This window comes from Hyperolius riggenbachi, chromosome 8 (genome assembly GCF_040937935.1).
Source record: "Hyperolius riggenbachi isolate aHypRig1 chromosome 8, aHypRig1.pri, whole genome shotgun sequence".
Taxonomy (NCBI): Eukaryota; Metazoa; Chordata; class Amphibia; order Anura; family Hyperoliidae; genus Hyperolius; species Hyperolius riggenbachi.
The window spans coordinates 272,137,313-272,164,201 of record NC_090653.1 but is presented as its reverse complement, the minus strand read 5'-3'; the positions used below and the strand labels follow the sequence as shown (position 1 = coordinate 272,164,201).

The 26,889-nt window shown below is 46.9% G+C and overlaps 1 protein-coding gene across 1 annotated transcript in view; it reads left to right on the top strand.

Annotated features, from left to right (window-relative positions):
- The first annotated feature begins 15,052 nt into the window (after positions 1-15,052).
- Positions 15,053-26,889, top strand: part of UCK1 (uridine-cytidine kinase 1) — a 13,431-nt gene continuing 1,594 nt past the window's right edge. Inside the window, 4 exon segments of the mRNA XM_068248006.1 lie at positions 15,053-15,142; positions 25,052-25,183; positions 25,185-25,212; positions 26,724-26,820. Of these exon segments, the coding sequence (XP_068104107.1) occupies positions 15,053-15,142; positions 25,052-25,183; positions 25,185-25,212; positions 26,724-26,820 (347 nt within the window).

The following is a 26,889-nucleotide window of genomic DNA, read 5'->3' as shown; positions in this document are numbered from 1 at the left end:
CCATCAATCACCCCCTATCACCACCTGTCACTGTTACCCATCAGATTAGACCCTAATCTGCCCCTTGCGGGCACCCAATCACCTGCCCACACGCTCAGATTGCCCTCAGACCCCCCCCTTATCAATTCGCCCGTGCAATATTTACATCTGTTATTCCGGGTAATAACCCACTGATCACCTGTCAATCACCCATCAATCACCCCCTGTCACTGCCACCCATCAATCACCCCCAGTCACTGCCACCCATCAATCAGCCCCTAACCTGCCCCTTGCGGGCAATCTGATCACCCACCCACACCAATAGATCGCCCGCAGATCCGACATCAGATCACCTCCCAAATCCATTGTTTACATCTATTCTCTCCTCTAAACACCCACTAATTACCCATCAATCACCCCCTATCACCACCTGTCACTGTTACCCATCAGATTAGACCCTAATCTGCCCCTTGCGGGCACCCAATCACCCGCCCACACGCTCAGATTGCCCTCAGACCCCCCCCCCTTATCAATTTGCCCGTGCAATATTTACATCTGTTATTCCGGGTAATAACCCACTGATCACCTGTCAATCACCCATCAATCACCCCCTGTCACTGCCACCCATCAATCACCCCCTGTCACTGCCACCCATCAATCAGCCCCTAACCTGCCCCTTGCGGGCAATCTGATCACCCCCCCACACCAATAGATCGCCCGCAGATCCGACATCAGATCACCTCCCAAATCCATTGTTTACATCTATTCTCTCCTCTAAACACCCACTAATTACCCATCAATCACCCCCTATCACCACCTGTCACTGTTACCCATCAGATTAGACCCTAATCTGCCCCTTGCGGGCACCCAATCACCTGCCCACACGCTCAGATTGCCCTCAGACCCCCCCCTTATCAATTCGCCCGTGCAATATTTACATCTGTTATTCCGGGTAATAACCCACTGATCACCTGTCAATCACCCATCAATCACCCCCTGTCACTGCCACCCATCAATCACCCCCAGTCACTGCCACCCATCAATCAGCCCCTAACCTGCCCCTTGCGGGCAATCTGATCACCCACCCACACCAATAGATCGCCCGCAGATCCGACATCAGATCACCTCCCAAATCCATTGTTTACATCTATTCTCTCCTCTAAACACCCACTAATTACCCATCAATCACCCCCTATCACCACCTGTCACTGTTACCCATCAGATTAGACCCTAATCTGCCCCTTGCGGGCACCCAATCACCCGCCCACACGCTCAGATTGCCCTCAGACCCCCCCCCCTTATCAATTTGCCCGTGCAATATTTACATCTGTTATTCCGGGTAATAACCCACTGATCACCTGTCAATCACCCATCAATCACCCCCTGTCACTGCCACCCATCAATCACCCCCTGTCACTGCCACCCATCAATCAGCCCCTAACCTGCCCCTTGCGGGCAATCTGATCACCCACCCACACCAATAGATCGCCCGCAGATCCGACATCAGATCACCTCCCAAATCCATTGTTTACATCTATTCTCTCCTCTAAACACCCACTAATTACCCATCAATCACCCCCTATCACCACCTGTCACTGTTACCCATCAGATTAGACCCTAATCTGCCCCTTGCGGGCACCCAATCACCCGCCCACACCTCAGAACGCCCTCAGACCCCAGCCCTGATCACCTCGCCAGTGCATTGCTTGCATCTATTTCCCCCCTCTAATCACACCTTGAGACACCCATCAATCACCTCCTGTCACCCCCTAGCACACCTACCCATCAGATCAGGCCCTAATTTGCCCCGTGTGGGCTCCTGATCACTCGGCCAAACCCTCAGATCCCCCTCAGACCCCCTTCCGATCACCTCCCCAGTGCATTGATTGCATCTATTTTCCCCTCTAACCGCCCCCTGAGACACCCATCAATCACCTCCTGTCACCCCCCTAGCACTCCTATCCATCAGATCAGGCCCAATACATCCTGTCATCTAAGAGGCCACCCTGCTTATGACCGATTCCACAAAATTTGCCCCCTCATAGACCACCTGTCATCAAAATTTGCAGATGCTTATACCCCTGAACAGTCATTTTGAGAAATTTGGTTTCCAGACTACTCACAGTTTTGGGCCCGTAAAATGCCAGGGCAGTATAGGAACCCCACAAGTGACCCCATTTTAGAAAGAAGACACCCCAAGGTATTCTGTTAGGTGTATGATGGGTTCATAGAATATTTTATTTTTTGTCAAAAGTTAGCGGAAATTGGATTGTTATTGTTTTTTTCACAAAGTGTCATTTTTCACTAACTTGTGAGAAAAAATAAAATCTTCTATGAACTCACCATACCCCTAACGGAATACCTTGGGGTGTCTTCTTTCTAAAATGGGGTCACTTGTGGGGTTCCTATACTGCCCTGGCATTTTAGGGGCCCTAAACCGTGAGGAGTAGTCTAGAAAACAAATGCCTCAAAATGACCTGTGAATAGGACGTTGGGCCCCTTAGCGCACCTAGGCTGCAAAAAAGTGTCACACATGTGGTATCGCCATACTCAGGAGAAGTAGTATAATGTGTTTTGTGGTGTATTTTTACACATACCCATGCTGGGTGGGAGAAATCTCTCTGTAAATGGACAATTGTGTGTAAAACAAATAAAAAAATGTGTCATTTACAGAGATATTTCTCCCACCCAGCATGGTTATATGTAAAAATACACCACAAAACACATTATACTACTTCTTCTGAGTACGGCGATACCACATGTGTGACACTTTTTTGCAGCCTAACTGTGCTAAGGGGCCCAAAGTCCAATGAGTACCTTTAGGATTTCACAGGTCATTTTGAGACATTTGGGTTCAAGACTACTCCTCACGGTTTAGGGCCCCTAAAATGCCAGGGCAGTATAGGAACCCCACAAGTGACCCCATTTTAGAAAGAAGACACCCCAAGGTATTCTTTTAGGTGTATGATGAGTTCATAGAAGATTTTATTTTTTGTCACAAGTTAGCGGAAATTGATATGTATTGTTTTTTTTTTCACAAAGTGTCATTTTCCGCTAACTTGTGACAAAAAAAAAATCTTCTATGAACTCACCATACTCCTAACAGAATACCTTGGGGTGTCTTCTTTCTAAAATGGGGTCACTTGTGGGGTTCCTATACTGCCCTGGCATTTTAGGGGCCCTAAACCGTGAGGAGTAGTCTAGAATCCAAATGCCTCAAAATGACCTGTGAATAGGACGTTAGGCCCCTTAGCGCACCTAGGTTGCAAAAAAGTGTCACACATGTGGTATCGCCGTACTCAGAAGAAGTAGTATAATGTGTTTTGGGGTGTATTTTTATACATACCCATGCTGGGTGGGAGAAATCTCTCTGTAAATGGACAATTGTGTGTAAAAAAAATCAAATAATTGTCATTTACAGAGATATTTCTCCCACCCAGCATGGGTATGTGTAAAAATACACCCCAAAACACATTATACTACTTCTCCTGAGTACGGCGGTACCACATGTGTGGCACTTTTTTGCACCCTAAGTGCGCTAAGGGGCCCAAAGTCCAATGAGTACCTTTAGGATTTCACAGGTCATTTTGCCACATTTGGTTTCAAGACTACTCCTCACGGTTTAGGGCCCCTAAAATACCAGGGCAGTATAGGAACCCCACAAATGACTCCATTTTAGAAAGAAGACACCCCAAGGTATTCCGTTAGGAGAATGGCGAGTTCATAGAAGATTTTATTTTTTGTCACAAGTTAGCGGAAAATGACACTTTGTGAAAAAAAACAATTAAAATCAATTTCCGCTAACTTGTGACAAAAAAAAAAAATCTTCTATGAACTCACCATACATCTAACGGAATACCTTGGGGTGTCTTCTTTCTAAAATGGGGTAATTTGTGGGGTTCCTATACTGTCCTGGCATTTTAGGGGCCCTAAACCGTGAGGAGTAGTCTTGAAACGAAATTTCTCAAAATGACCTGTGAAATCCTAAAGGTACTCATTGGACTTTGGGCCCCTTAGCGCAGTTAGGGTGCAAAAAAGTGCCACACATGTGGTATCGCCGTACTCAGGAGAAGTAGTATAATGTGTTTTGGGGTGTATTTTTCCACATACCCATGCTGAGTGGGAGAAATATCTCTATAAATAGACAATTGTGTGTAAAAAAAATAAAAAAATTGTCATTTACGGAGATATTTCTCCCACCCAGCATGTGTATGTGTAAAAATACACCCCAAAACACATTATACTACTTTTCCTGAGTACGGCAATACCACATGTGTGGCACTTTTTTGCGGCCTAACTGCGCTAAGGGGCCCAAAGTCCAATGAGCATCTTTAGGCTTTACAGGGGTGCTTACAATTAGGCACCCCCCAAATGCCAGGACAGTAAACACACCCCACAAATGACCCCATTCTGGAAAGTAGACACTTCAAGGTATTCAGAGAGGAGCATAGTGAGTCTGTGGCAGATTTCATTTTTTTTTTGTCGCAAGTTAGAAGAAATGGAAACTTTTTTTTTTTTTTTTTTTTGTCACAAACTGTCATTTTCCGCTAACTTGTGACAAAAAATAAAATCTTCTATGAACTCACCATGCCTCTCACTGAATACTTTGGGATGTCTTCTTTCCAAAATGGGGTCATTTGGGGGGTATTTGTACTATCCTGGAATTTTAGCCCCTCATGAAACATGACAGGTGCGCAGAAAAGTCAGAGATGCTTGAAAATGGGAAAATTCACTTTTGGCACCATAGTTTGTAAACGCTATAACTTTTACCCAATCCAATAAATATACACTGAATGTTTTTTTTTTTATCAAAGACATGTAGCAGAATAACTTTCGCGCTCAAATGTATAGGAAATTTTACTTTATTTGAAAAATGTCAGCACAGAAAGTTAAAAAAGTCATTTTTTTGACAAAATTCATGTCTTTTTTGATGAATATAATAAAAAGTAAAACTCGCAGCAGCAATCAAATAGCATCAAAAGAAAGCTGTATTAGTGACAAGAAAAGGAGGTAAAATTCATTTAGGTGGTAGGTTGTATGACCGAGCAATAAACCGTGAAAGCTGCAGTGGTCTGAATGGAGAAAAAGGCTCTGGTCCTTAAGGGGCGAAAAGACTGTGGTCCTGAAGTGGTTAAAAAAACACGCGTTTTATATACATGCGGTTTCAAAAACGGTGGTTTTGTTGCATGATATGAAAAAAACTCATCAAAAACGCACATAAGTCAATGGTGTGTTTCCATGTGTTTTATATGCGTCTTTTTCCCCCTAAAAAATGTTTTGTGATGCATTTACGCTTCCTGTTGTCTTCCTAGTGATTTGCACAAATGGAAATATAAAAACGCATGAAAAACAAATGAATCGCAAACGCATTAAAATGCACGCAAAACGCTTGAAAAATGCATCTGTGTTAAAAATCACAAATGCAGCAAATACGCACACAACATAAAATGAAAACATGACCTAAAAAAAACGCATATGCGTTTTGAAACATGCGTTTTTAGAAACGCTGGTTTTGTTGCATGCTTTTTAAAATTGCACATAATGAACGTCAATGGTATGCGGTTTATATGTTTTTTTTTATTTTTTGTGATGTATTACCACTTCCTGTTGTCTTCCTAGTGATTTGCATAAAATGCAATCTAAAAACGCATACAAAACACGTGTTTTGTATATATGAACCGCCAAAAAAAAAAAAAAAAACGCATGCAAAATGCTTGAAAAATGCATATGTGGGAAAAACACAAACACAGAAACCGCGCCCTTTCACGCACAGCCATGTGTGCTCCCAGCCTCAAGGTTGTACAGCCGCATCTCTAGCCTGCAGGCTGGCAATGTGTTTCTATTTGGTGGGAGGAGGGCCGATGGATTGGCACAAAAAGCGGCTGGTGCGGTGACTGGGGAGAACAATGCCTCGTCGAGTTGATCCGCTGAGCTGATCGTCGGCGAAGGTGTCGAGGAGCATTGGTGCCCACTGTCCACAGGCTGGATTCTCGGTAGAAGCGGTCCTTGTTGGCTGCCTCAGGCAGAGTCTCATCAAGTGTGTACACCGCTTTAGAGGCTACATTTCCACTGGAACATTGCGTTTTCACATCACACATGTAATTTTTCTGATGTAAAAAAAGGCATGGTATTTTACATGTTTTTAATGTGCATTTTCGCATGCAATTTTTGCAATGGCCCTAATTTATATATTCTGCCTAGTAACAACATGACAGGTTCCTTTTTCCGGTAAGAAAATGAACACGAAAATTTTGATAAAATGTGAAAAATTGCATATTGTCACAGGAGCCCTAGTGGCTGACCGCACTTAGCCTTCTAAACGGTGCCAGCGCACAGATCGTCCGAACTCTGGTCGCAGTCAATGCGCAGGAACCGTTAAGAATTAGCCGCAGACAACTCAGAAGGGAGCCTGTGAGACACGGGTGATTACAACTTCACCCACTGGTTCAGAGTAAACTGCCACCACCGCGGTTACCATGGGACCGTGGAGCCCACTAACTGACTAGTCCTGCGAATAAAACGGTTAAACACACGATATTCTGTCTAGCCAACAACAAACAAACAGTAGCGTATCTTCAGAGACCCGGGATCAGTTCTGTGTGTGCTGATAAGCAGGGTAGCGGACAGTGAATGACTTGGAGGAAGTCGTTTATTCACGCAATATAAATAATTAATATATACAGACAATTATTAAAATCACAATTATTAAAACAGTAATAGCCAGTATGAAATAAAAAGGAAGAAAATACTTATGGTTTGTGGAAATATGTCCTTGTGGGAAAATCATAAAGTTCTTGGTTTCAATCAGAGTTCAGCAGAATTCTTTGTTCCAGATTACAGAAGGGATGGCCAATCAAGATGGCCGCCCGCACATGTGTCCTTTGTCTCAGGGCTTCATTCAAAGTTCAGCAAAATGGCCACCAGCCCTATGTCCTCTGAGCTGGCAGCAGGATGTTCTCATATGGATGGAATGGGAGGACTTAAGCCCGCCTGCTGGCTCTGTGCTTTTGATGAAGCTGGTTTGGGGGTGTGGCAGTGCCAGCCCCCTCTGAGCTACCAGCAAATGACAGTTCATTCCCTCTGAGAGATTTTAGAGCTAAACTTATGAATTGCTGTAACTCCTGAACCATACATGTTACATTTAGGGGGGTAACAGCTTCATACTTGGAGGAAAATACAGATTAATATGATATCCGACATGGCTAGTGCAGCAGATCAGGGTCCTGGGTAGATTCATACCTGGGTTGTAGGGGCCCCGGGCCCCTCTCGACTGGTATCAAGAGATCCAGCATGACCCTACGGATCCAATGATACCGCTCTCATAACCACCCTATTTATTGTATTCTGTAAATGGGCAAAAGATTATATAGTACATTCATTTCTTCCTGCTAAGGCTGGAGTCAGCCTGACTGGAGTCCAGCTGTGTCTGCTCTTGGGATCTCCTTTTTTTGAAAGGCCCTGTTGGCTCCTTCAATTAACATCTGAATGTGAGATCAGCTAGGTGTCACCTTATACCTGATGGATGGGCCATCAGCACAGCTTGAAGCCAGGGACTCTCTGGGCCCAGGCTCATTAGCATATCAAAAGAGCCATCCAGCCTTTAGGATGGTGCTCTCTCTGCTAAGAAAAGGACTTCAGCTCCCACTACACACTCAACCCAGATTGTATCGATTTGAAGCGCAATCGATGCAGGGAATCGAGTGCGATCGCTTTTTTCTTCACGGGCGGTTACAGGACGCGCCTGCGGCCCCGCAACCGTCCGTGACACATATGAAATCTGAAAATTTGCTGTCAGACTTTTTTGATGCGTACGATTACATACGGAAATTTGCATGAGATGGAACTAGCCCATTTACAATCATTGGTTTTCATAGCAATGCAAATTTTTGTCGAGAAAATACACAGAAAAATCGCACAAGTGGAAAACCTAGCCTTAGGCCCTGTTCACACTTGCGTTTTGGCAAGTAAACGGACCGATCCGGATCCGGTCCGTTTGTATCAGGCTGCCATCCGGATCCGTGGGCAAAAAAATAGTTAAATTTAAAAAAAAAAAATGTTGGGGTCAGCAGAAGGTGCACCTGGTGCACCTGTAGAATCAGGTTCCTCCGCTGTAAGCCTCACCTCCACCTCCAACATTCTGCCAAACCGCTCCAGCACGTCTGTCACTGCTGCTCCACTCCAGGAATGCTGGGCCCATGTGTCCCCATCCGAAATGGCCGCTTGGATACGCATAGGAAGTGGGGTAGAACGTCAGGTTTTTGTAGGCAGTGTGTTCTGTGCCTTCAGGTTCCCATTGGTTTCTGTGTTCCGGATGGTGCTGTCAGGCTCAGGTTCGGCTCCGGTCCGGGTGCGTGGGCCGGAGATCCGGACCCAAAAAAATAGCGCATGTTAGAAAAGTGTCCGGAGTCCGTATCCGGTCCGGCTCCGTACTGTACGGAACGGACACGTGTGAACGTCCACATAGACTTTGCATTGCTATGCGGAACGTACGTTCCGTTTGTACAGTATGCGGTCCGGATCAGATCAGGAAAATCCGGACAGGGAACGCTAATGTGAACCGGGCCTAAGGCCAATCCACGTTGGCAACAAATGCATTTGAATGGCCCAATACCAAGAATGGAATTGGGTGTGCCGCAGCTCAGAAAGTACAAGTTTTATAATGAAAAAAGAAGCGTTAGAAACTTGCAGCATAACAAAGTAGTTATGAGACAAAATAACATTGTAATGATTTATGTGGTATAGCAATGCATTTCACTGGGTGTAAGCAACCACTTCATCAGGTTCTCAGTGCCAGCTAGATGAGTAAGTGTATTCACTGGTGTGCCTTGGTAACCGCATAATGAACCATCAGTTATAATATGTTTTGAAGGGAACCTGAAGTGAGAGGTATATACAGTGGAGGAAATAATTATTTGACCCCTCACTGATTTTGTAAGTTTGTCCAATGACAAAGAAATGAAAAGTCTCAGAACAGTATCATTTCAATGGTAGGTTTATTTTAACAGTGGCAGATAGCACATCAAAAGGAAAATCGAAAAAATAACCTTAAATAAAAGATAGCAACTGATTTGCATTTCATTGAGTGAAATAAGTTTTTGAACCCTCTAACAATAAAAGACTTGATACTTAGTGGAAAAAACCCTTGTTTGCAAGCACAGAGGTCAAACATTTCTTGTAATTGATGACCAAGTTTGCACACATTTTAGGAGGAATGTTGGTCCACTCCTCTTTGCAGATCATCTCTAAATCCCTAAGGTTTCGAGGCTGTCTCTGTGCAACTCTGAGCTTGAGCCTCACGGTTTAGGGCCCCTAAAATGCCAGGACAGTATAGGAACCCCACAAATGACTCCATTTTAGAAAGAAGACACCTCAAGGTATTCTGTTAGTAGTACAGTGAGTTCATAGAAGATTTTATTTTTTGTCACAAGTTAGCGGAAATTGATTTTTATTGTTTTTTTTCACAAAGTGTAATTTTCCGCTAACTTGTGACAAAAAATAAAATCTACTATGAACTCACCGTACTACTAACGGAATACCTTGGGGTGTCTTCTTTCTAGAATGGGGTCATTTGTGGGGTTCCTATACTGCCCTGGCATTTTAGGGGCCCTAAACCGTGAGGAGTAGTCTTGAAACCAACAATGTCGCAAAATAACCTGTGAAATCCTAAAGGTACTCATTGGACTTTGGGCCCCTTAGAGTACTTAGGGTGTAAAAAAGTGCCACATATGTGGTACCGCCGTACTCAGGAGAAGTAGTATAATGTGTTTTGGGGTGTATTTTTACACATACCCATGCTGCTGGGTGGGAGAAATATCTCTGTAAATGACAATTGTTTGATTTTTTTTTTTTTACACACAATTGTCCATTTACAGAGAGATTTCTCCCACCCAGCATGGGTATGTGTAAAAATACACCCCAAAACACATTATACTACTTCTCCTGAGTACACCCTAACTGCGCTAAGGGGCCCAAAGTCCAATGAGTACCTTTAGGATTTCACAGGTCATTTTGAGAAATTTCGTTTCAAGACTACTCCTCACGGTTTAGGGCCCCTAAAATGCCAGGGCAGTATAGGAACCCCACAAGTGACCCCATTTTAGAAAGAAGACACCCCAAGGTATTCCGTTAGGTGTATGGCGAGTTCATAGAAGATTTTATTTTTTGTCACAAGTTAGTGAAAAATGACACTTTGTGAAAAAAAAAAAATCAATTTCCGCTAACTTTTGACAAAAAATAAAATCTTCTATGAACTCGTCATACACCTAACAGAATACATTGGGGTGTCTTTTTTCTAAAATGGGGTCAGTTTGTGGGGTTCCTATACCGCCCTTGGCATTTTACGGGCCCAAAACCGTGAGTAGTCTGGAAACCAAATGTCTCAAGGGGAATAAGCATCTGAAAATTTTGATGACAGGTGGTCTATGAGGGGGCGAATTTTGTGGAACCGGTCATAAGCAGGGTGGCCTTTTAGATGACAGGTTGTATTGGGCCTGATCTGATGGATAGGAGTGCTAGGGGGTGACAGGAGGTGATTGATGGGTGTCTCGGGTGGTTAGAGGGGAAAATAGATGCAATCAATGCACTGGGGAGGTGATCGGAAGGGGGTCTGAGGGGGATCTGAGGGTTTGGCCGAGTGATCAGGAGCCCACACGGGGCAAATTAGGGCCTGATCTGATGGGTAGGTGTGCTAGGGGGTGACAAGAGGTGATTGATGGGTGTCTCAAGGTGTGATTAGAGGGGGGAATAGATGCAAGCAATGCACTGGCAAGGTGATCAGGGCTGGGGTCTGAGGGCGTTCTGAGGGTATGGGCGGGTGATTGAGTGCCCTAGGGGCAGATAGGGGTCTAATCTGATGGGTAGCAGTGACAGGGGGTGATTGATGGGTAATAAGTGGGTGTTTGGAGGAGAGAACAGATGTAAACACTGCACTTGGGAGGTGATCTGATGTCGGATCTGCGGGCGATCTATTGGTGTGGGTGGGTGATCAGATTGCCCGCAAGGGGCAGGTTAGGGGGTGATTGATGGGTGGCAGTGACGGGGTGATTGATGGGTGATTGACAGGTGATCGGTGGGTTATTACAGGGAAGCACAGATGTAAATATTGCACTGGCGAATTGATAACGGGGGGTCTGAGGGCAATCTGAGCGTGTAGGCGGGTGATTGGGTGCCCGCAAGGGGCAGATTAGGGTCTGGTCTGATGGGTAACAGTGACAGGTGGTGATAGGGGGTGATTGATGGGTAATTAGTGGGTGTTTAGAGGAGAGAATAGATGTAAACACTGCGCTTGGGTGGTGATCTGATGTCGGATCTGCGGGCGATCTATCGGTGTGGGTGGGTGATCAGATTGCCCGCAAGAGGCAGGTTAGGGGCTGATTGATGGGTGGCAGTAACAGGGGGTGATTGACGGGTGATTGACGGGTGATCGGGGGGATAGATGCATACAGTACACTGGGGGGGTCTGGGGAGAATCTGAGGGGTGGGGGGGTGATCGGCAGGGGGCAGGGGGGGGTAAAAAAAATAGCGTTGACAGATAGTGACAGGGAGTGATTGATGGGTGATTAGGGGGGTGATTGGGTGCAAACAGGGGTCTGGGGGGTGGGCAGGGGGGGGGGTCTGAGGGGTGCTGTGGAGGATCTGGGGCAGGGGGGGGAGAAATCAGTGTGCTTGGGTGCGACATAGGGTGGCTGCAGCCTGCCCTGGTGGTCCCTCGGACACTGGGACCACCAGGGCAGGAGGCAGCCTGTATAATGCACTTTTTGTAAACATTACAAAGTGTATTATACACTTTGTATGCGGCGATCGTCGGGTTAACATCCCGCCGGCGCTTCCGTATGGCCGGCGGGATGTTGCGGCGGGTATGCGGAGACAGGCTCCGGCGGAGGATCGCGTCACGGATGACGCGATCGCTCCGCCCATGCCCCTACAAGGACCGCCGCCATTTGTCAATACGGCGGTCGGGAAGTGGTTAAACAATATCAGTTGCCTGATATTGATGTATTTGGATGTAGTAGTGTCTGAATCAAACCAGAAACAAGCATGAAGCTAGTCTTGTTAGATCTATGCCAGGAAAAACAGGAATGTCAAAAATACCTCACTTTAAATGTGATTTTCATATAAGTTAATTGGCTTCCCCCTAAATTGGCCCTAGACTACCATACACTATACATTCATAGACGTATAACTATGGTAGGGATTAGACTGTGAGCACCTCTGAGGGACAGTTAAGTGACAAGACAATATACTCTGTACAGGGCTGCAGAAGATGTTGGCTCTATATAAATGCTAAATAATAACAATAGTAATTCAAGCAAGAGACAGATCTCTCTCTGATCAAATCTGATTAGAGAGAGATCTGTTGGCTGTCCATACACAACAAACAGATTCTGATCGACTTTATTATGAAATCTTTTGTGAATTGATCTCGTGACACTGCCACTTGTCCCATAAATGTTAGATGTGTACCCGGTGACCGTGCATGCATGGTGCCAGTACGTTTCCTGTCTGCGCCGTACATTCGCGACCCACTTGACTACTAGCATATCCCACGTAGGGTGTGTGATGCCATCATGCATATGCAGAAGTACAGCGGACACTGGGACATTCGGGGGCATGAGACAAGTACATTATTTACATGCATGGGAATGTCTAGCATTTGGGGGAACAGCAGCCAAGGGCTCAGTCATGTTCGCTAATCATTGCAATATCACACGGCAGCCTCCATATACCTCTCACTACAGTTCTCCTTTAAAGAAAACCTGTACTGAAAATAAAAGTCAAAATAGGCATACACAAGTCATACTTACCTTCCATGTAGTCTACTCCTCCGTGTCTTTCTCCTGTCCTGTGTCCTATTTGTTCACTATGATCAAGGGAATTTTCCGTCCTCCATTTTGAAAATAGCCATTACCCATAACAGCTTTCTGGTTCGCACACAGTTAAACTGTAACATCGCCCACTTGAGCCATAGGGAAACATGGACATTACCTGGTACATCAGTTCTCCTCTCAGCTATAACTGACAGCAACTGATATTTTACTGACAGCAACTGATATATTTCAGATCTGACAAAATATTGTCAGAACTGGATGGGATTATTGTCAGAAGAAAATGGAGCGCTTCTGAGAGGAACTGATGGCAAGGTAACTATGCAATGTTCATTTGAAGTTACCTCATGTGTTTATTTTAAATATTTTTACTCAGTACAGGTTCTCTTTAAGTAGCGTCTGAATCACACCAGAAATAAGCATGCAGCTAATCTTGTCAGATCTGACAATAATGTCAGAGACACCTAATCTGCAGCATGCTTGTTCAGGGTCTGTGGCTAAAGTATTAGAGGCAGAGGATCAGCAGGATAGCCAGGCAACTGGTATTGTATTGCTTAGGGCTCTTTCACATTAGCAAATGCGTGCAGGAGCCGTTGTTCTGCATGTGTTGATTAGCCTGCGGCTGTCGTAGGGAATCTGCGGTGTGACGTTGAGTAGCGGCGGTAGTATTAACCCAACGGGAAACCGCCGATTCCCGACGAGAAAAAAGCTCCCGGGTGCGTCGTATCGCAACGCATCGAAACGCAGCGTCGGGTGTGAAAGGTAAAATGAAAGTCTATGGACTTTCATTTTACCTTGGTTAACGCAAAGTATAGACTTTGTGTTAAAAACGCTGAAAAAGGGCTCTGGTGTGAAAGAGCCCTTAAAGAGACACTGAAGCGAAAAAAAAATGATATAGTGAATTGGTTGTGTACTATGAATAATTACTAGAAGATTAGAAGCAAAGAAAATATTCTCATATTTTTATTTTCAGGTATATAGTGTTTTTTTCTAACATTGCATCATTCCCTAATATGTGCAGATTACACAACACTCAGCATTCAAAATGAGTCTTTCAGAGCAGTCTGTGAACTAATGACCTCTCCTCTGGCAGAGAAAAAGAAAACAGTTGAGATAATAAAAGTTAGATAACAGCCCTCTCCACGACTTTGAAAGTCGTACAGCTTAATGGCTTTTTTGCATAGAGATAACAACTGGAGTTTCTTAACTCTTCCTGTACTGGAAACAATTAGACTGATGTATCTGATCTTAATGTTTTATTTCTTAGCTGTACTACACATACAAATCATAATATCATAATTTTTTTTCGCTTAAGTGTCTCTTTAAAGAGAACCAGAGCGGTTAAAGAAAAAAGTTATACAAACCTGGGGCTTCCTCCAGCTCCATAAGCCTGGATCGCTCCCACGCCGCCGTCCTCCGCTTCCTCTATCCGTCGGTACCGGGTCCCGTACTTTCGGCCAGTCAACATAAGCTTAGTGCGTCACTGCCGGCGGACGCGGCCAATTTTCCGCATCACAGGGGCTCCCTCCATATACTTATGCATGCGCCTCCATACTACGAAGGCGCATGCGTAAGGATATGGAGGGAGCCCCTGTTCATGCGGAAAATTGGCTGCGTCCGCCGGAAGCGAAGGGACCCGGTACCGGCGATAGAGGCAGCGGAGGACGGCGGTGTGGGAGAGATCCAGGCTTATGGGGCTGGAGGAAGCCCCAGGTATGTATAAAAACTTTTCCTTTTTTTCAATATAGGTCGTCTCTGGTTCCCTTTAATGGAAATAAATATGGCAGCCTCCATATCCCTCTCTACAGTTCTCCTTTAAGTTCTAAACATAAACCAATGATACTAAAAAAAAAAAGACACTATCCATTCAGTGTGAAAACAGGGAAACGCTCCCTCTCCTCCGCACAGGCGCATGCTCAGTGCATTCTTATTTCATAGAAATTGTAAATATTGCGCAAGCAGCCTCTCTGCACCTAGACTTCAAGTTCTCAGTAATGATCACCTCTCCCCCTCCTCACAGAGTGGGGCAGTCCAGGGGTCATCCCCTCACCCTGGCTGAGCTCCCCCTGCCTTTGCCCAGTCTGAGTCACATGCTCTCTCGCTCTGCGCGTGCTTCACTGTACAGCCGACCAGGACTACAGCTCCCAGCAGGCAGCGGGGCGGGCACTCTCCTGCCGCGGTAGGCGCTGTGGACGCGGAAGTTGCCGGGAAGTGTAGTCCTTCCTTACGGCTGCGGCTTACTAATTACTATGGCTTCTGCTGGGAGCTCGGAGGCTCCTGAGCGCGGACACCGGCGGCCCTTCCTGATCGGTGTGAGCGGGGGCACAGCCAGCGGCAAGGTGAGCCCTCGGGAAATGCTGTGCAGCCGGGTGGAGGAGCTGTCACTACAGAGGGGGACAACTGCTGGGGGTCTCTTACCGTCCTGTGACCTGCCAGAGCTGATATAGAGTTGTTTTTAAGAGAACCTGTCACTGTCATGTGATCTCTGACTGCACTGACACTGGGGCCCGCCTAAAGTTACTAGTCTGGCACTGACAGTTTCTCAGGTATTTGCCTTTTCCACTAGCAAGTGCAATCGCATGCAAAATAGTGCTGCTATGCGAAACGCTAGCGATTGCGATTCAGCAAAGTCCAAAATTTCCCGACGTTTGCGATCGCAATTTTGCTATGCACTGCAAAGCAAAATTGTGGCAATAATCGCTCCGCGGTGCGATCACGGTTAAAAAATGAATCGCGGTAGTGGAAATTACCTACTGCGATTCTTGTGTTATTTAACAAACCGTAGCGACTTTAAAATCGCTAGCGATTTGTGGTTTTGCGATTCAGCAATCGCAAATGCTCTAGTGCCCTTTTCCACTAGCAGTCGCTAGCGTTCACGCTGAACGCTAGCGATTGCTGAATCGCAATTACCGGCGATTTCCCGCCGTTTGCGGCCGCGATTTTGCTATGCTATGCACTGCATAGCAAAATCGCTGCAAATATCGCTCCGCCGCGCGTTCGCGTTCCTGTCAAAAACGAATTGCGGTAGTGGAAATGACCTACCGCGATTCCTATGTTAAAAAGCAAACCGTAGCGGTTTGCGACTTTACAATTCGGCCAGTGCAAACGCGCTAGTGGAAAAGGGCCCTTAGGGCCTTTTTCCACTACCCTGCGATTTGATTCTAATTGCAAGGTACATTAAACTAATGGAAACTGCAGCAGCAATTTCCATTAGTGTGATCCGGTTGCAATGCAATTATGGTCAAAACGGAATCGTCGTCCTGCCGCGTTTTGGATGCGATTCAGTTTTACTATACTGTGTATAGAAGCTTAATCACATGGTGGAAATTGAAACACGATTGCAGTCGCGCTCGCAATCGCATTTCATAGTGGAAAAGAGCCCTTAACCTAAAATGAGTTTGACCCTTTTCCACGACTTTTGTAGATCGCGCAAGCATCAGTTTCCACTAGCCGCGATTGTGCCGTTTACCCATTGGGGAATCGAGCACGATCACTCTGCGCGAGCTGAAAAAGCTGGAAAAAGTTGCACTGGGATAGTATAACGGTGGTGCACCGTTATCGCCAGCCTCTGCGTCTGTGCATCATAGCGATTGGATCCAATCTCTACAGTTCGGGGACCCCAGTGCTGTACAGGTACATTGCTAGGCAATAGCACAGCGGGGGAGGAGTTTGGACCGTGAACCATGTAGTACTGAATGTCGGAGTGGCTTCTACTTGCGTGGCTGTACAACTAAGTGCTGGTGTCACAGGACTCTTGGGTCTAGCAGTCAATCTATTGAGAACTGCAGGATTGCACTGTTCAATGCAGTGCAATGCTTTGGGCCGTCCTTTTACTTTTTTTTATTTATTTATTTTTTATCTAAGGTTTACTGTAAATGATACATGAGGAGAAACCAAAAGTGAAAAGCTTTACTTTTCTTCTGCCTCATGAAATCTATCAGGTCCCATGCCGAAGTTCCGCTGTGCTCCAGGCTGCCGCTGTCCCCTCTGTAAGATCGCGACCCGTGATGGGTTGCAGCTGTCTGCGCATGCTGGATGCGTACCTCTTGTGATTGCTGTCCTGTAGCCCGGGAGCCATCTGTGCTTGCGCAGTTCTAGTCTTTGTGAACTGCACTAATGAACAGTGCTCTCAGCACAAGTGGCGTGGGCCCAGGAGGCCGCAAACTGGCCACGTGTTGCGGTTCTACCGGGCGGACAGCAGCAGCCTGCAGCATGGAACTTTACTGGCGCAAACGGGTGGCGGGGGGGGGGGTTGCGGTTACCTATGCCCCGAATCTCCCCCCCCCCCCCCCCCCCAGTGGAGAGAAGGCAAGATCGCGGCACCAGCCACCGAAGTGTAATGCGGGGAGGGAGGCCGACATCACTCCTCCGTCCCTCTCAATCAGTTCCCCCTCCCTAGTCCCTTTGCAGAGAATGCGCAGCGGGCGTCCCCCCTCCCTGCATTACACCCTACCACCCACCCATGTTAGCACCCTCCTCTCACCCAAAGTGGCACCCTACCACCCACCCATGTTGGCACCCTCCTCTGTCCTCTACCCCACAATGGCACCCTCCTAACCACCCACTCCTACCCCCCCCCCCAGAGTGGCACCCTCCTCTCCCCCACAGAGTGGCACCCTTCACCCCACCCAATGTGGCACCCACTCATACCCACCCAGGTTGGCAACCTCCTCTCCCCCCAGAGTGGCACTCTACCACCCCACCCATGTTTGCACCCTCCTCTTTCCTCTCCCACCACAATGGCACTCTCCTCTCACCCCAGAGTGGCACCATTCTTTTGTTGGCAAACGCATGCGCAGTAGTGTGTGACTTGCCGAAAGGAATTCCCTCCTTGAAAATCTTGGGTTTGCTCCTGGAACTTCGGTGTGGGACCGGATAGACCTCAACGCTTCCATTGATTTGCATTAAAACCACGGTAAAAACTGTGGCAACATTGCAGCGATTGCGATTCTTTAAAAAATTGTGATGGCCGCTATTTAAATGCAAGTTGATTGGAGTGTGTTTTAAAAATGAAAAAGGATCAAAAAGCGCTCTGCAGTGTGTCTCTGCCCATAAGTGTGTGGTAACGCAGAGGAGTCTGTTGTGTAACAGAAAGATGCAGGAGAGTTCCTGTTAAGAACTTCCTGTTCCGTGCAAACTCAGATGTCACAAGTAGACAGACAAGTGCGAGCAGCATTTCTTCTTTCTTCTTCCCCCCCCCCCCCCGGTGCCTCTGTTTGTCCCCCCCCCCCCCCCCCATGCATGCCGCTGTTTGCCCCCCATGTGCTTCCCCCAAGCAGGGCTGGACTCACCTTCCAGCACGAGTCGAGACAGCATCGCTTTGCTTCCTGACTGTAATGTGACATACAGGAACCTGTATGTCACATGATATACAGAAAGTGGTGCTGTACGGGGCTAGAGGGAGCTGGATGCGGCGAGAAGAGGATGACAAGCGTTGGACTCGTTCAGAGGGGGAGTCGAACGCTGTTGCTACATGTGCCGCCACTTGAGGGAAGTTTGAAGCCACTTCTTCAAACTTCCCCCGCGTGGAACAATGTCATTGCGACGGGATTGGGCCGTTCGTATCGACGGGTCGTTCGTAAGTTGGGCGGCCGTAACCCCAGGATTACCTGTATTCAAATAGACAATTCCTGCTGTGCTCTCCACAGGTGCCTAAAATGAAAATAAAGCTCCACATAGGGTAATAACGTCCAGGTAAAATGTTCTCCAATCAAACACCCAAGTGTCCGTGATAAAAAAAAAGTGCCAATTTTCGTGCAGACCACAAGCCCCCCTGTCTGGATGCATACCAAATGGACACCACCTCAGCTTTCAGGTGGGTCATGCATGTCATTTAAAAGATCTTTTCTGCTGGTCCTGGAGCTATCTGTAAAACACAAGTGTTCTCCATATAGGGTAGTACTGCTACAATGAACAATGGTGAGCACCACAAATTCCTTCCGTGCATGAAGTGCTGAAAGCCAGTGCCACAAAACTCACCACCTCCACACAATAACTGCTCACCAGATGTAGCCCACCTCCTAACTTGCAGGTGGCATTTGCGCTTAAAGAGGAACTCTAGTGAAAATAATGTAATAAAGTGCTTAATTTTTACAATAATTATGTATAAATGATTGTCAGTGTTTGCCCATTGTAAAATCTTTCCTCTCCCTGATTTACATTCTGACATTTATCACATGGTGACATTTTTACTGCTGGCAGGTGATGTCAGTGGAAGGAGATGCTGCTTGCTTTTTTGGCAGTTGGAAACCGCTGTAAACAGCTATTTCCCACAATGCAATGAGGTCCACTGACAGGAAACTGCCAGGACCAAGGTCCTCACAGTTTCCTGTGGGAGGGGTTTCACCACAGTATCAGCCATACAGAGCACCCTGGTGGTCTGTTTGTGAAAAGGAATAGGTTTCTCATGTAAAAGGGGGTATCAGCTACTGATTGGAATGAAGTTCAATTCTTGTTAATAGATGACCATCAAAGCAAAATGACACACTTTCAACTTCTCAGCCAATGCTGGCTCTTTAATCTAAATACCGAATCTAAAAATATAAAAACGTGAGGATGCCTGAGGCTGGCCTCTGCTGCTGGTCCTGGTGAAAGAAGCATAGGATGGCTGGCAGTACACTGTGGGGCTCCACACCAGACTATTACAGCTAAACCAGTGCAGGAGAATCGCTGCTTCCTGCATGTCTCTCCCTGCCGCAGTGCTCCAACCGGTGTCTTATCTCTTTAGGTGCCTGTGCCATGTGAGAAATACTAGAGGCCAAGCACTAGAGGTCCGGCGTCTATGCTGCCGGGCCTCTAGCGTTTGTCACATGACACAGGTGCCCCGGAAAAGAAGACACAGAGAAGGAGCGGCTTGGCATGGAATGAAGACCCAGGAGGAGCCACGCCAGTGGACGGGTAAGGGTTAACTCTGCCGCCAACAATCTGCGTCTATCTGCTGGAAATCGATGGATAAGAACATTGTTTGTGGCATCGATTTCTCCCAGATTAGAAATTGCATCTATCAGATATCGATGTGAAAGATGGACAGGTGTATGGTCACTTTTACGGGGGGGGGGGGGGGGGGGGTGTTGGAGACCCCAGAGCGGAGGACCATAAGCTATCCCAGAGGACCATAAGCTATAGAGGGGAGACTGAGTAAAAACAATTGCCTATAGATCAGCTTTCATTGATTGGATTGGGTGCTGAGCCTTTTCTGGTGGCCCACGAAGCTCTCTACAGTTTAGTTTCATGTGGCCTGCAGGCTGTTGCTGCGGTGCCGCATGCAGGGGGCCACCTTGTGTTGTCACTCTGCCTCTCCCTTTGCTTACCTGTAGCAGTAACAGCCACTGATTAGCAGCTGCCACTGGGCCACCAACAGTTGTAATAGCCACTGATTAGCATCTGCCACTATACCAGCAGCAGTAACAGCCACTGATTAGCAGCTGCCACTGTGCCAGCAGCAGTAACAACCACTGATTAGCAGCAGCCACTATGCCAGCAGCAGTAACCGCCACTGATTAGCAGCTGTCACTATACCAGCAGCAGTAACAGCCACTGATTAGCAGCTGCCACTGTGCCAGTAGCAGTAACAGCCACTGATTAGCAGCTGCCACTGTGCCAGCAGCAGTAACAACCACTGATTAGCAGCAGCCACTATGCCAGCAGCAGTAACCGCCACTGATTAGCAGCTGTCACTATACCAGCAGCAGTAACAGCCACTGATTAGCAGCTGCCACTGTGCCAGCAGCAGTAACAGCCACTGATTAGCAGCTGCCACTGTGCCAGCAGCAGTAACAGCCACTGATTAGCAGCAGCCACTGTGCCAGCAGCAGTAACAGCCACTGATTAGCAGCTGCCACTGTGCCAGCAGCAGTAACGGCCACTGATATGCAGCTGTCACTGTGCTAATTGCACAGGTTATTTCCTGTGGAAATGTTTTGTTTGACAAAATGTCACAGGCATCAGCCTAGCAGCAATCCGCAAACATTGTGTTTAATTTCACTAGTTCACTAGCACTCTCAAGAATGGCAATATGACCCTTGGCCTAAAAAGTTTTGACACCCTTGCGCTATATAATTACAGAAATATTCTGCATGTAGATTAGACTGGTTCTCTTTCACCTGTATGAAGGAATGTGATCCCTTGTCAGCCGATACACTGAGTTCCGTTCTGCCAGCATTGACAGATACAGAGGGGGCAGAACCGGGGAGCTTTGGCACTAACCGCGGCTCTCTTGCCTCATCCTGCTCTTGGCATCCGACCTCCGTGTCTGGGAACCGGCGTTCTCTGTTGTACAGAAATGATGTATTGCTCAATTTGGCATCGCCCTTGGAGACATTTCGCGGGCCGTTCTGTCATTATCTCGGTGGTGATGCTGGACCGTGTCACGGGAGACTTTGCTCTGCTGTAAATATTGACCTGTGTTAATGTGTCACCACGGAGCGCAGGATGTATTCTGGTGTCCTGCCTGCTATGACAGCCCCCCCGCCATGCCACGCATCCTGCCAGCCCCCTGATGTCCCCGTCACTGATCCTTGCCGGGCTGTCCAGCCTTTCCTGTAACCAGTGTAGGATAATGTGATTGGTCAGTGTTCTCTACCACCAAACTAACCCCAGAATTAAAGGAGGAATAATGAGAAAACCTATGGTGACCCACAACCACTAGGAAAGTATGAAGAGCTAAAAGAGACCAAAAAAGCCCTCTATTAAAAAGGAATGTTACGTGTAATGTAGCCTTCTTGAAGCAATCCCGAGCCTAAGAATAAATGTAGAGAAAAAATATGGGTATGATGTGAAACACGCAGACTTACAGCCTACCCCATAGAGCCATATTAATCCATGTCCTGCATTGATGATGATCAACCAATCTGAAACAGTCTGTATGCATGTTGGATTATTGTGGCTCTGTAATATTGACAAGCTGACACATCATTGCATTCCAGCGGATCTGGAGGTGTGGTTAGCTGTCAGGGACAACAAAGGGATGATTAGCATATTCAACAGTGATGCATTGTGGGCAGGGCCAGATTCATACTTTCAAGTGCCCTAGGCCAGCTGTTCACCAAAACTTACGGAACTCAAGAGTTCTGCTACTAAACCCAGGCTGGCACTTCTCACAGCAGCTTGTATGTCCCCACCATCATACAGAGGACATAATCAGCAGGTGACAACACATACTGACTGTCCTCAAACACACTCTACACAAGTGAGAGAGATGCAGGGATCTCTGGAATTCAGGCAGACCAGAGCAAAGCATGAGAGATGATTTACTTTGACATGTGACCTCTTATCTCTCAAAGTCCTGCGCCCTACTGATTTTTACTCCCTAGGCCATGGCCTTTGTGGCCTTCCCAGAAATCCGGCCCTGATTGTGGGATACCTCAGAGCTCACTCCAACCTGAATTATCATAAACCTTCTGGTTTAATAAGGCAAACTTCTGTTTTTCTTTATGTTGCTGTCACATACACTAGGTATTATTCATTCAATAGGTGGCCACACACGATGCAATAAAATGATCCGATTTTACGGCAATTCGATAAATATGATCGGATCTCCCGAAAAAATCGAAAGCTTTTTTTTTTTTTCATTTGACTGAAAAATCTGATCAGAATTCCCTTTTTTGTTTTCCCGATTTTTATCGATCCAGAATGCTGGAAATTTTTCTTAAATTTTTCTAAAGATTGGATGGTGTGTGTTAGATTGTCAATGTATTAATATACACACCCTAGCAATTTTCTCATTTTCCAATCATTTTTCTCATAATTGGGGGGGGGGGGAAATTGAACGTATGTGTGTGGTATATTGGTCATATTTTTAGTATTACAGTCAGTCAGAAAATTTGATTGCAATTCTTAAATTGAACATATATTTTAAAAATCGTATGGTGCGTGGCCACGTTTAGTCTCAAGTAGCAGTGTTGTCCCCAGAATCTTTTTCCAGCTGGGTGGCATGAAATAGTAGCCGGGTGGCATGAAAAAGTAGCCGGGTGGAGTGAGATGAGAGAATGCAGGACAACTCTGCTTACAGCATAGGAGGAGGAGAGCCGATGACAGCCAGGTGGTCACCAAGAGCCTGGGAGAACACTGAGTAGTATAGTAGCGGCTTCCCGATGGGCTCCGGTGGCAATAGCCGAGCCCCATTGGGTCCGCTCTAGCACAGTAGAGCAGACCCAATCAGCTCGGCTATTTTAGCCACAGCCCATCGGGAAGCTGCTACTGCACCTGCACAGGAGCGCAGATGGTAAACATTGATGTGTGCTGTTTGGGGGCTGCCAGCTCTGGATCCCTGAGGCTTATGAGGATGAGGGAAGCCTCATTGGGAGCCCCATGCTTCCCCCTCCTGAGGTAAGTATCCCTGCGGGGAGGTTTTCTTACCGATTTTCCTGATACGTGTGAGTGGCATGCACAGCAGGACATTGATTTCCCCACCCCACCCATCTTTCTGGACTTTTAGAACTGGCAAAATGTCTACCTGTTTGGGCGCAGGTGGAGTATAAAAATATGTTGCATGTATGTTAGGAGTTGTGAGAAAATTTCCTTCACCTCAGTCCCTAAACAAGCTTCCTGTCCAAAATAGCTGCCTAATTCCCCAGTGACATTTCAATGATGTCACACGGGGGCCTCCAATCACGGCTCTTGTGTCTTCTGGAAACTGGCCAGAGCATCATCACAGTGGCCCGCTGTTCTGTTACAATGACCTATCTCATTAGACCGAGCCTCTTCTGGAATGATGGGTAACTGGAAATTATAGCTGTGACTATAAAAATAGATACCTTGTAAAAAAAACAGGTTACTCAGTCATACAGAGCTGTGTCCTAAATTGTTAGTACAGAGTGATGGAACACCAGTTTCCCACAGGACCTTCAGGGAGTCAGAGGAGGAGGGGTGGGTACAGCCTATGGTCTGCCTGTCCTGCACATTATTTGGGTGCATCCACATCTCTAGGGATGGTGTGGGAAGATCCAAAATGAATGTGGGGGGGGGGGGGGGGGAGCTCAGAGAGGTTCAGTTACAGCTTATTGCCTACCCATCAGGCACATTATTTGGGTGCATCCACATCTCTGGGGATGGTGTGGGAAAATCTAAAATGGATGGTGGGGGGAGCTTTTTTGAGCACTGTCTAGAACTAGAAGGCCATAGCCAGCATAACTATACATACAAAGTGCTCAGTGAGGTACATATGAAATAAGTCACTGGATGTGGGGAGGGGGTGGTAGATATTTTGCATTAGGAGTGCAAAGGCCTGTAATAAGCCATTCAATATACAAATATATAGACATAAATTTGAATAGTCTTGCACACCCAGCATGGCAGCAGCCCACTAGGATCCCCATACTAAGCTACAGATAGTCAGTGAGACACCAGTAAGGCCTGGTACACACCAGAGGAGTTTTTCTGAGCGTTTTGAGTTTTTAAATCTGCTGCTAATGTTATCCTATGTGTCTGTGCACACTGGAGCAATGAGGTTTTGTAAAAAAAAACCCATAGCATTACATTGGGAAGAGGTTTTGAAACCTCTAAAAGCTCTTCCCAATGTAATGCTATGGGGTTTTTTTACAAAACCTCATTGCTCCAGTGTGCACAGACACATAGGATAACATTAGCAGCAGATTTAAAAACTCAAAACGCTCAGAAAAACTCCTCTGGTGTGTTTCAGGCCTAATTCCTTGCATGCAAGTTTGAAGAACACCTTAAAGCGGACCTGAATTCAGAACTTTCTCTATGCTCTAAAAGATAGCCAACAGCATAATAACTTTTAAAGAAAAACATTTCTTTGTTACAGCGGATACAAGTCCTGCAATTAATCTGCAGCGTCTCTACAGCCTGCTTTCATGGAAGCAGACATAGGGGTTAACATCCTGTGTTTACAAATTGGCTGCTCTGCCGAGGCTGACAGCTGAGAGATCACATTACATCTTCGGATTAGTCACTGAGGAGGGAGAATTAGACAGGCTAAACTCTCTAAATACACACAGGGTACATTTCCCTCTGTTTTCCTTCTGTCCTGTGCAAGAGTCCAGGTCCACTTTAATTACATTTCATATACAGTATGTGGCTGACAAGTGCAGCCTCTGTAGGACTCTGAAATATGTTCCCCCCGCTGCTTCCTCCCTATATATAGCCCGGCGCTGTCTCTCCTCGTATGTGTAACGTTCAGCAGCCCCTGGAGACGCACTGAGCAGAATGATGTTTATATTCCAGCACATGTGACAGCAGTCAGCTCATCCTTGTGTACATTACCCTGACAGCCCTGTCATCTCTCCCAGTCCACAGTGTGTGAGAAGATTATGGAGCTCCTGGGGCAGAACGAGGTGGATCATAAACAGAGGAAAGTCGTTATTCTCAGCCAGGACAGGTTCTACAAGATGCTGACGCCTGAGCAGAAGGCCCGGGCCCTGGAAGGGGCAGTACAACTTCGATCATCCCGGTAAGCTGAGGCGGGAACATGAATAAAGCTATGTACACACACTACATTAACCACTTCGGTACCAGCAGTCTCTAGTTAAAAAACAAAACAGTGGCCTACCGACGTCACGCCGCACGGACCCACCGATTGCGCTGCTCTTTCGTCACTGAAACTCGCTCTGCCGTTGCTATGACAGCAGAGCTCCGTGAGCTGGACAGGAGCTGATTTCATTGGCTCCTGACCCTGTGAGCAATGTGAGCCAATGATATTGACCCACAGTGATCATGGGACCAGGAGCCAATGAAATTGTAGCGGCGGGTAGGTTGAAATCTACACCTTGGCAAGGATAATGGGTCCGTAGTTTTCCACTAGCGCTGTCAGGAAGCAGTTAAAGTATGCCCGGAGTGAGAGGAGTATGAGGCCTGCCATATTTATTTCCTTTTAAACCATACCAGTTTTCTGGCAGTCCTGCTGATATCTTTGCCTGCAATAGTGTCTGAATCACACAGCAGAAGCAAGCATACGGCAAATCCAGTCGGACTTCAGTCAGAAACCTGTGATCTGCATTCTTGCATGTCCGCTTCAATGATCCTCTCCCTTCAAGTGTGCTTTAACTAGGTCAAGGCTGCGGATAATGGCTGCCACGGGCAAGAATCATGCGTGCAGCTAGTGTATGTATAGTGGTTGCCCAACGACACCTAAACATGCTGGGTCCTTAGCGACCCTCCAGCAGATTGTTGTCACCACTCCAACCTTCCTTTCCCTTCCAGTCCTGTTGGATCTGAGCTTTCTATGCTCCGTTTTCACTGAGGCTGGTAGGTGTGGATTGTAAATCGGTCTCACCTGTGAGTGTCTGTGTTTCCCCACAGAGAAATGAGGCAGCAGTCCATAATGTGGTCAAGGTGAGACATACAGTCAGGGGTGGACCTACCATGAAGGGCGGCGTTTGGAAAAACAGGTTGGGCCACCTGGCGCCTTTCTCCTCTCTGCTCTCCTGCTTGACTTCCTGGCACACACACACTACCCTCCTCATCCCCGAATCCCTGTCCTCATTTGACCGGTGGCACCTGCTGCGACCAATCAGGCAGGGATACTAGCTCCAGGTTGGCCAGTCTCAGCTGCCCGCTGTTTAAAACATCCCTCCCACGAGACCATCGGCCCCAGTTACCAAAACGGTAACTGGGGCCGATGGTCTCGTGGGAGGGACCACGACGCTGTCATTGGACCCATCACTGAACTCAGTAGCATCTGATGGGTCACTGCTACTGATTGAGTGCAGTGATTGGCCCAATGGCGGTGCTGTGGTCGCGACCTTCAAGACCATCGGCACTAGTTGGCAAAAAGAGCAGCGGGCGGCTTTGATTGGCCAGTCTAGAGCCAGCACACCCGCCTGATTGGTCGCTTGCCAAAGCTTCCCCTCTGACTGTCCATGGTGATCTCTTGGGGATTATATATGCACATATGATCAGCCCTGCATTGGGAGGCGCCTGTATTTCCTCTGCTTCCTGTATTCATGTCTTTCCTCTCCACAGATGCGTTTGACAATGAGTTGATGCAGAGAACTCTCACCAGTATCCTGGAGGGACAGATAGTGGATGTACCTCTGTATGATCTGGTAACTCATTCAAGGTGAGACACCCCTCTCGTCATGCAGAATGTTCAACATATAGCCTGAATGCTGCTCTACTATAAAATATG